Source organism: Limulus polyphemus, unplaced genomic scaffold (assembly GCF_000517525.1).
Source record: "Limulus polyphemus unplaced genomic scaffold, Limulus_polyphemus-2.1.2 Scaffold3684, whole genome shotgun sequence".
In the NCBI taxonomy this organism is placed as follows: Eukaryota; Metazoa; Arthropoda; class Merostomata; order Xiphosura; family Limulidae; genus Limulus; species Limulus polyphemus.
Window position 1 is genome coordinate 15,373 of NW_013669294.1, and position 10,986 is coordinate 26,358.

At 30.7% G+C, this 10,986-nt stretch overlaps 2 protein-coding genes across 3 annotated transcripts in view; one reads left to right on the forward strand and one right to left on the reverse strand.

The window, feature by feature from the left end:
- LOC111088398 (protein arginine N-methyltransferase 7-like) overlaps positions 1-3,620 on the reverse strand; it is a 12,758-nt gene extending 9,138 nt beyond the window's left edge. The window contains exon 1 of the mRNA XM_022398414.1: positions 3,333-3,620. Within this exon, the coding sequence (XP_022254122.1) occupies positions 3,333-3,577 (245 nt within the window). The 5' untranslated portion in view covers positions 3,578-3,620. The remainder of the gene's footprint in view (positions 1-3,332) is intronic.
- Positions 3,621-3,847: 227 nt separating this feature from the next.
- Positions 3,848-10,986, forward strand: part of LOC106469850 (DNA topoisomerase 2-binding protein 1-like) — a 17,525-nt gene continuing 10,386 nt past the window's right edge. The window contains exons 1-2 of one of the 2 annotated variants that reach the window (XM_013930364.2): positions 3,848-4,017; positions 8,285-8,751. In XM_013930364.2, coding sequence (XP_013785818.1) covers positions 3,968-4,017; positions 8,285-8,751 — 517 coding nt within the window. In that variant the 5' untranslated portion in view covers positions 3,848-3,967. The other variant, XM_022398413.1, reaches the window with a different exon arrangement.

Genomic DNA, 10,986 nt, shown 5'->3' on the forward strand with positions numbered 1-10,986 from the left:
TGAAAGAAGATGATGCATCAACACTATCAATTCCCTTTACAATCTGAAACACCTCAATCAGACCCTCCCCCCATAACTCTTCTTTTTTTTAGAAAAAATTTCAGATATCTTAACCTCTTCTGATATGATAACCTTCCAATCCTAGGCACCATTCTATTAACACTGCATTCTGTATCTAATCCCTTAGGGACTTTCAAGAAGTAGAATAAAATAGTTGTTGTTGTAAAACAATGGCTTACATAAATAGTGTTCTATCCACTATTATGTTTGTTGTATCCCAAGCAGCCTGATGATGAATGGATGGAGCAAAAAACTTCCTTGGCAACTGATACAGATAATTTAGTGTGGTTGGAATACTATTGTTATTATTATACTCTTCTAATTCTTAAAAAGTCCTGAGGGAATAGATATAGAATGCAGTGTTAAAGAATATAACAGGTCTAATACTAATGTTTATTGACAACTGAGTTAATTATAATCATGCTTTGCCAGCTTGTAAAAGGCATACACACCAGTATTTTGCCAATTACCAAAAGCACTTTCAGAGTCATAAGTTTTATTAAGTAAAGTTTTTATATTATACAGTATGTTTCACATCATATTACACTATACATCTGAAATGTTTTTTGTAAACAAGCATTGCTTTTATTTCTCTTCCTTCAACAATGTGAGATTGATGATTTGAATAACATAACATACCCAACCAGGAAAACAGCTAAATAAAAAAATAGTGTGAAATTAATTGAAAATTAATGTATACACAGAACATAGCATACAGACAATAAGGATCCATTTGGTTCTTCAAATATGTACCTGCACATACACTTTGGAGTTTTGAGAAAGGTAGAATTTTACATCCATCCTTTATTACCTCCACCACTAAAGCTAATGGATGTTATGTTTCACTCCTGTGTGTGTTTGTCAGCAAGATTTCTTGAAAATGGCTATATGGATTTGGATGAAACTTGGTATACAATTAGACTATGACACAACTTAGAAATGATTAGTTTTTGGAGGGTCAAAGTCACAACAAGGTCATGAAAATCCCCAAACTTCCTATCTGTTAACATGGAGACTGATTTTTCAGACTATTTTTGCTCTATAACTCAGTCAAAAATGATTGAATTTTGATGAAACTTGGTGGACATGTGTAGAATATTCTTCCTCAATGTCCTGCCAAAAATGTTCCATGTTTCCACTCAACTGAGTGCCCCCTCTAGAATTTCTTGAAACTATTGATTCTCCATTCATACTCATTTTAAGTACAACTTATTCCATAAAAATCATTCACTCTTAGGAAAATAAAACTGGAGCCTATCTAAATCTAAGACTTGCATCCTCTCACCCTGTCAACAGAATGCAGCACAAAGAAATCAGAGGTGTTTATCCTATTGATCCCCCATATAATATTGTAAACTACAGCATAATTACCTTCTACCCTTCTTTTTTAAGAGAAAATAAGTTAGAGATCTTAACTTCTCCCCATAAGATAACCTTCCATCCCCAGAATAATCCTAGTAGCCATCCCTGGAAGCCTTTCCAATAAGTCAATATCCTTTCTTAGACAAAGAATTAAAACTGTATGCAGGATTCGATGTGAGATCTAACTAGTGATTTCTATAAAGATACATTTATCTTTTCTGACTTATAATCAATATGTCTATAATCCATTCTAAAATTCTATTAGAAACAGAGCACTGCCTCAGTGGTTTAATTGACTTATCCACCACTATGTCATAACATTTAAGGACAACAAAGGGCATGTTAATCCATCTAGGCTATCTCATCCACTAAACTAAATACAATTCAAAGCCAGCCCTTATCATTTAAATATTTATGAAGCCTTCCCTTATACTTTAAATTTACTGTATCCACCACATCTGAAGGTATCCCACTCCAAATATCAACCACTCTGCTAAGAAGAATGAAACTGTCTTATCTGAAGAAGATTCTTACCTTGACAAAACTCATACTTGTGGCCCCTAGTCCTACCATTCTCACAATTAAGTATAAAAAAAGGATGATGCATTGCCACTATAATTATAAATTTCATTAACAATTTTAGACACTTCAATCATATCCCTTCTAACTTTTTGTTTTTCAAGAGAAAACAATTTCAGAGATCTTAACTTCTCTTCATATGAAACCTATCTATCCCAGAAATTACTCTCCTGTGAACCCTAACAATTCAATATCTTTCCTAAGGAAGGAGCCCAAAACTGAACACAATACTCTAAGTGAGGCCTAAACTGTGGCCGAGACAAAGAAAGTATAACTCTAGACTTGTAATCAATACTGTTGTACATACAACCTAAAAATCCCATTTGCTTTAAATGGCTTAAGATACCAATCAATCAGAACACCAAGATCCTGTTCTTCCATAATATTGTTAAGGTTATTTCCATCATAATTACACTTATAACTTAAATTATTATGATAACCCACGTGCTTTGCCTTGCCTTTATTATAATTAAAATTCATCTTTCATTTTTTTACCCCAACTCTTCAATAATCTAAATCATTTTGTAAAACAGTAACATCCTTCTCACAGCTAGCAACACCCAAAACCTTAATATTCATCAGAAAATTCAAGTTAGAAATATCCAAGCATTTAATGTCATCATGAAATTTAACTAATTTATCAATAACAATATCATTACAGTAAATATGGAAATGCAAAGACCCAAGCATAAATCCTCAAGGCACTCCACTACTAACAAGGTTCCAGTTTGACTGGACTCATTTAATACCAACTTTTTCTTTATTCAATCAACCATCTTATAATCTTACACTTAATATATAGACTTTTAACAACTCATACCATTATAATTTTCTTAACTTACCTTCTGTACAACACCTTATCAAAACCTTAATGGAAATCCAAATACATTGAGTACAAAACCTTTCCATTATCTATATAAGTAGTATCATCAAGAAAAGTTAATAGATTGGTAAGGCAAGGTTTTCAGAATAAACTATACTTGCAGTTGCTTCCTATACAGATAAGCTTTGATGTGATGATTCAAGAAAAGCATATTGAACACATTCTGTTGCACTCTGTCATTGTTCATTTGTTAAGTTTTTTGGTATGAATCATTTAAGCTATGAAGAAATATTCAAAAATTTTAAGTTGTGTGTTCTTGAGCATAGTACTAGTAGAAGAACTAGAGTTGAACTGATTCAGGTGTTTAAAATTCTTAGAGACTTGAGTTTTAGTTAAGGCAAAAAAAGAAAGACAACAAACCTCTAGTTATAAAAAATATATTTCTCTTACGATAACATTCTAATTACATTTTACATAACAATAAATGCGTCTGAGTACAAAAACAAACCTGGCAACTTCCTGATGGTAATCATAATTTTCATCTTGAATATCCCATTGACTTTTTCCTGTCAATGGATTAAATCGCTGTGTGAATATTGGTTTACTCATTGTAACTAATGCTGGTAATTGTAAACCAAAACCGAGAAAAGATCCTAATTTTAAGTAACACTTAAAAGTACGAGGAAAATAAAAATGAAATCGCCTGCACCTCACAAATATTTCTAAGGCGAGAAATGAATTTGCGTACCACATACAACTTTATACTTATAGAGAAAAGCATGGATGTTAAGCAAATTACCAAGAAACGGATATGCGGTACAATACGAAAAATACAAATGCGATAAAAAGACAGTATTGTAATTTTGAACAGTTAAGAAAGTGTAATTATGGAAATATATAAATAAAGTATAATGCACCATTAAGAATCTTAAAAATACTATGAATTTGTTATGACTTTGTTTTTAAATGAATCAGGTTTTCCATACACATCTAGCTCAAAATCATGCAGTTTCGCCAACTTTCGCGGGAAATCGAACAAATGTGAGCGAAAGCAGACGAAAAGCTGATTAGTTGGTCCTTAAGATTGTTTTCTTTGACACGTATTGATAGGATGATTTAATAATTTTTAACAGGATAAAACATATGTTGAGTAAATTTATTGAAAAAGAACGAACAAGTAAAATAATAAACGGGTGAGTAAATACATTATAGTAATGATAATAAATAATGTCATACAAAGTAGTAAGACTAACTTAATAAGTAACAGTAACACAGCTAATCAACACTCAATTACTGAGTCAGGAACATTAATCAGTAAATTGGTAAATGAAAAGAAAGAGACAAAAGCAGATTTGGGGTAAGTTTTCAAGTTGAAAATTATGTAAGATTAGTTTTGTTTTATTTTTAGATTTAGGCTAATTTCAAAGTTAAACATACTTGTTAGTTGTATACTGAGTTAAGCCTAACTTAACCTAGGCTAAAAGAAAAGTAATACAACTTACAACTCTCAGACTCATGTCAAATTGAGGAATAATAAAAGTCAAAATCCTGATCCTTACAAATGAATGTTTCATGGATTAACAATAAGAGTATATATTATTGTTCTTTCCATATTTTGAATTAAGGACACTTCGAATCTAGATTTCAGAGTAACCAAACTTACCCATAAACTTTATGATAAAGACAAGCAAATAACTTCAAGTTCAACTGTAAAGTGAAAACTGAAAGAGAAATTAAATAGCCCTTTGCAGTCATATACCTGTTTAATAAATTTTCAAATAAATAATTTAAACTAATGGTACAGCATATAGGATGGTGTTAAGCAAACATTAAACAATATTTTAAGTATAGTAAAAGAAATTGCATTTAACTTTTAAGAACAAGTAAGAGTAAAATGTAACATTTTAACAGAGTTAATTAATTTTGTTACATAAGTTATCTTTTTATAATTTTTATTCCTATTTAGATATTAAAGGTAATGTTTTGGATGTTAATAGAATGAAAGATTTGTTTTATTAGAGTGAAGTTTTCTCATTAGCTACCTATAATGTAAGATATTCTAATCTGATATATCACTTTAAATTTTAACACTGGAAAATAGCCTTTGCCTAATTATATTTTTGAAGAAGTAAAAATTTGTGTTGCAAAGCTTAACTTTGACTAATTAAATGTTTCCTATGGTATAGTTTATCTTAAAGCTGTGAGAAAGCTAAGTTAAAAATAATAAAAGGTAGTTGTGATTTTTGTTACATTTCAAAAACCCTTTGACAGTATGAAAAAATGTGATTGCTTTAAGATGGCTAATGTTATGAAAAAGAGAGTTTAGGAAAGAACTAGCCTATGAGTCTAATGTTGACAAAATGTTAGGATTTATTATCATAGGGTTAAATAACCAGTTATCAAGGCATTTTGAAAAATTGTCATTTAATAAACAATTCTGTATTTCATTTTACAAAGGGATTTTTATGTAACCAACTTATTTGAGCTTTTTAAAAAGTTTTTTTGCTATTTTTAACAAGACCAATCTTGTAGATTTGATTTATAATGACATTCTAAAAGAATGGTGTACATAAAGTATATTAGTAACCCAGATTTTTGTAGAATTAATGAATTAGAAATATGTTTAATGGTAGGAGAAAAAAAAAGTGATTATAAGATTCAGTTTTCCTATTGAAAAGGTGTGAGCAGTGGGTTTTCCGAGGGCTTTTGTTTTGAGACTTTTTCTGAATTCATTGATAACATTAAGATGTTATGAACACTTAAGAATATTTCCTTGACTGAAGAAGCCAGGAATGTAAAATGATGCAATTGGAACAATAAGAAATTTTACAGAAGTCTTATTGTTAGTATAAGAAAAATATTGGTACAATGGAAAAACAATAAATGTATAATATTTGTCATTTTCCAAAGCTCGAAGGTTGTGTGACAGGTATTTTGAATAGTTTCAAGTTTAGCCTCCCTCTTGACAACATATTAGATGAAAGCAGATGTTGATGATAGTGGAAGGGCAGCTGTGATTCACGCTGCTTTGATCAAATATAGAAAACCAACAAAGTAATATTTTATCAATACTTGTGTCATGATGAGTATTTTAAAGTGGATGTCAAATGTTTTTTGTTAAAGAAGCTTAAGATAATGAAATGTCGTTTTGAGCTAATAAAATACAATTTTGCATATGAAACAGCAAACTTTAATGTTTAAAATAACTAACTTATAGTCCTTGTTTTAACTCAAGTATTTTTATGAGTGTAGAGTTAAACTGAAAACATAGTATATGGTAGCTTCTTTGATCAAAATTAATGTAGATTTTGCATGTACAGTTTTTATATTTCATAAAGCTAAAATGTGATATATTTTTTGCTTTTAATAAAATAACCTTTTTAACATTCCCAAGTAATATCTTTTTATGTCCAAGTTTTTCTACTGTACCTGAGAACATAAAAAATGAGGTCAGAGAATGCCATTTTGCCAAACAAGAAGATACACATCCAGAAAAAGGCTAAAAAAACCAACAAAATGCTGTGAAATTTGAAATTGATAGAAAACAAGTATATATATATATAAAACAACATGCAGAGAGAAATTGGACCATTTAGTTATTCAAAGCTGTTCTTGCACATTTACTCTTGAAAAATGTAAACTTTTAAACTAATCCTTTAATTTTTCATAAAATCATCAATTCCCCTCTTATATTCTCGTTAACTGCATATCATTCTATAAAAATCAGTCACCTTCTTAGAAAAATAAAAATGTCTTAACTATAGCCTACCCTGTGTTCTCCAAATCTTAAGTTTGTGTCCTCATTCAGTTATCTTCAGAATATAGTACAAAGAAAACAGAAGGTCTTTCTCCTGTCAATCCTCCGAATAATCTTTTAAACTTCAATTAGATCGTTTATTAGCATTCTCCTCTCCAGAACAAGTAAAAAAGATCTTAACCTGTCCCTATAAGACAACCCTTCCATTCCTGGAATCATTCTAGTAGTCCATTATAAGTCAGTGTCTTTTCTTAGAGAGGCCTAGTTAGTGATTTGTATAGAAAGATAATAACCACTTTTTGCTTTAGTCAGCATTTCTGAAAATACTTTTAGATTTGCAACTGACAACAAAGCACTCATCAATTGCTTGAGTCACCTATCCTTCAATATGTCAAGTTTCTTTTTCTTCAGTCATGTTATTGAGTGGGTACCCATATGTATTAAATGTGTGATCCAAATGTATTACCTTCAATTACTATAATTAATGGGCATTCGCCTGCCAAATATTTGTCAAACTTATCGATTGATCCAAGTCTTTTTTTTAAGGCCTCTACATCCTCAATACAGCTAGAAATATCCAAGAGTTCAATGCCATTAATAAAGTTTGATAAATATGACTTTATCAGAATCATTAATGTAAATAAGAAAAACATAAAGGTCCAAACTCTGTCCTGTGAGGTTAAAATATAAGGCCAGTTTGACTGGACTATGTTAACAGAAACCTTTGTTTTCTTCTCCCACCCAAGCATTCTACAATACAATTAACCAGTTTTTCCCTGTTTATGTGATTTTCTTATTTTTTTGTGTGACATCTTATCATATGCTTTACAAAATCTAGATACATTGTGCAGCACTCTTTCCTTTGTGCCAGTTAATTAACTTTCTTACGAAACAATAACATATTAGTAAGGAAAGATTTATGTTTGGTGAATCCATGTTGGCTTTCATTTATGATACATTTCACTAAATGATTTTTGTAAAGCATCTTTCATTAGACTAGAATTTTTCCTACTACAGAATTAAAACTAACTGGCTCAATTTCTAGGACAACCCTTTAAAAATAGGAGTAACATAAAAGTTTTCAAATCCTCAGCTACTTGCCAACTCTTACTGACCTACCCAAAACAGTTTAAGAAATTATACTCAAACTTTTCATTAAACTAAAGTTTGTGCTAAATTTTTCAAAATGTATCAGTTGTTTTTTTTATTTAGTATTGATTTTTTTTTGAGATAATTAAAATGCAAAATATTCAAGAAGCTTATATTTATAAAGTTTTTCTATATTTCCAAAATGTCTGACAACACTAGTATGATGCAAGGAGAAACTGATGCTGTTGAAAATGTTTCAGAGGATTGGGTAACTGCTTTTTACGTTAGCTTCTTCTAAAATTCGGTTAGATGAGTTAATAGGAAGAAAATTTCATTCTGTTTTCTCTGTTTTATTATGTAATTCTTGGTGCCCTCTATGGACAAAAATACACTTTTTGTCCTCCTCATTTCTAAATATATATAAAATCAAATTGTGGTTCTTAAGCAACTGAAAAAAACAACAACAGAAGCTATAATTAATCTAACAAATTATTTTATCTTTTCAACCAAGATCTTCATAATTATGTATTTACAAAACAAAAAGTTGTTTGCTGTATCTTGTGTAACTTTGCAAAACATTATGTTGAAATGCATCTATTTCTTTATTATTACAGCACCATGCAAGGCAACATATCTGTTTCTAGTGTTCGGTATGAAGTCTGTTTTGTCATCCCAGATGGGAAAAAAGTAGCTGATCTTCCAGAATCCATGCGACTTGCCTTCAGTTCTTTAGAAGCAAGTGGTATTGACTCAGTATGGACTTCAACACAGGCATGCTTGGAAATTAAGGAAAAGGAAAATAAGCTTTATATTTTTGATCCTTTCATAGGAGTGGCATTTGATCATCTTGTGTCTTTAAATTGTAGAATTATGGGACCCCTATGTATTTTGACGTGTTTAGAGCATGGTGAAGCCTTACCAAAACGACCTTATCCTGTATATAGCTTAGCCTTTAGAAAAATGACTATAACATGTTCAAATGTAGACAAACAGACTCGATTAGACATAGAAAAGAAAGTTCAGTTAATGGGTGGAAACTTCATTAAAGATTTGACTAAAAGTGTTACTCATCTTGTGGCAGGTAAGATCATTATTATGTTTCTTTGTATATTTACTTGTAAATTGAAATTTTAAGTTCTATGGAAAAGTGCAAAATTGGAAAGGTTAAACTAGTATAAATGGAGGAGAATGTGTTGTTCATCATTGTGTGAGGAATCATTAAAAACTCATCAAGTCTGTTTCATATATTTACACGTTGCTGCATAATGCGGTCACTCATTCTTATTTCCATTACTTTACTCATTTTCTTGTATCATTTCAGCATGTTGACTTAAAATCTCATAACTTAGTGTTTTCTGAATTATTTGGTAACATTGGTAATTTTATGTTACCAGATAGTTATCTTTTCTTTAACACAATATAATTGTGATGAGTCTGTCTATTTCAGTTGGCTTGTAAACTAGTGCTGTAGACCTATTGTTCCCCTATATTGCAAGCTATAGTACTTTAACACAAGGTTTTTTTTTTAAGTGGCAGGACATACAAGTCCAAATGAAGGAAGAATGTAATCACTGTTTTGGACACTGGTTTATCTATGTAGCCATGTGGCTGTCACAAGTTTAGAGGTTGGGTTATTTTGGTTGATAGGCCTGTGGTTAACATAATATTTGGCTATGATGTTGTCCATCTTCAGACAGCATGATTTATTTCCTGTTTATTCTACCCATCATTAAAAGTATTGTCAGTGTTGAAAAGTTTTTTTGTTAGCTTTTCCCTTCATATATAAAATGTGACTCATAGACACACTTGTATATTATAAGTTTACAAGTATTTAAGTTATGGAGATTTGTACATTAATGAAGTATTCATAACATATGTGGATGTTTTGGACTGTTATCACAGTCAGTGAGTAACAGTATACAAGCTGAATGTTTAACTGTTGAAGGCAATGTATAATACCAGTCCTATAATGATGAGGATAATGATAGCATTTTAATATACTGTAATAAAGTATACCAGGCCTTTAGCCAGTGGATTATCCACCCATCCTTTGAATAAGAAAAAAGAGAGCACTACTATCATGTGGCACATATGACTCCCTCTACATGCCATTACCAAACTATCATTTTTTCGTTTGGCAGCTGTCCCTTTGGTGGAGAGGTGACGCATGATGATTTGCATGAGAGATGTATTGGAACTTTGGATTCCAACAGAGGGAGGATGAAGGCTGTGGCATGCGTTTCTGAAAAACGTTCGCATATAGAGGGAAATACCTATTGGAAATACATTTTAATTTAAAAAAATTATAACTTCTATCAATCTTAGAATTTCAATTTTTTTTTTTTATTATTGATCAAAAAGTTCCATTTTATATATCCAGTTAGTTTCAACTACATTGGTACTATAAAATTATTTCTTTTGGTTATTTTACTAGTTACAACAGCAACCATTTCCAGCTATAAATAATATTAAAAATATAGCAAAACTTGACAAAAATTTATTTGTGACCCTGGGTCTCACCTTTAAAAATGGCTTCACTATTACCTTTGTCAGGCTAGGTAACAATATTTTTGTTAACAATACTCTTGGTCAGATCAATTATGTCTAACACATATACCTTCTCTTAAGTAATGTGTTTGCTACATAATTCATGTATGTCATTTAACTATGATAACCTTTAAAATGATATCCAATAAATTAGTATTTGAGTCATCAGAATATTTTGCAGTCACCTACCATACTCAATAAACCTAACTGTACTTTTGTCTTCTTTTGAAACAAAGTTTCTGTAGTTTTTAAAAATGATTTAATTTAATTTGCAGAACATTTTCATGAATGAAAAGAATATCTAAAAATATGTTAAAAAAAATAACAGCTCTGTAGTTTGTTTCTAACCTTCAAAATGTTTGTTGAATGCATTTGATCAATGATGTAGGAGTTCTATTCTTAACTATTGCTCAAATCCCCAAGAACTTTGGTGCTTGTGACACATTATGTCTTTAAAAATTTTGGATGGTCACTTTTCAAATCTGGCTAATTCCCTGAAGTATACACAAGAATTACTACTTCGAAAACATACTTACCTTCACTCACACTACAGCTATTACTCAACTGCCTATCTAAGCATTGGTCCAATTTTTTTATTGCTTGTTCCAGTCTTTTATACCCCACTTAATTGCCCTTGGCAATATTTGTCTTGTGACACTCTCCACCTATGTCAATGTGCCCTCTATCCTGGTACTGTATATAAGCACCTCATTCAGATAATGTTATCATTTTTTTCTCGACAAAACGTTAACCTACTAAATCGTATTTC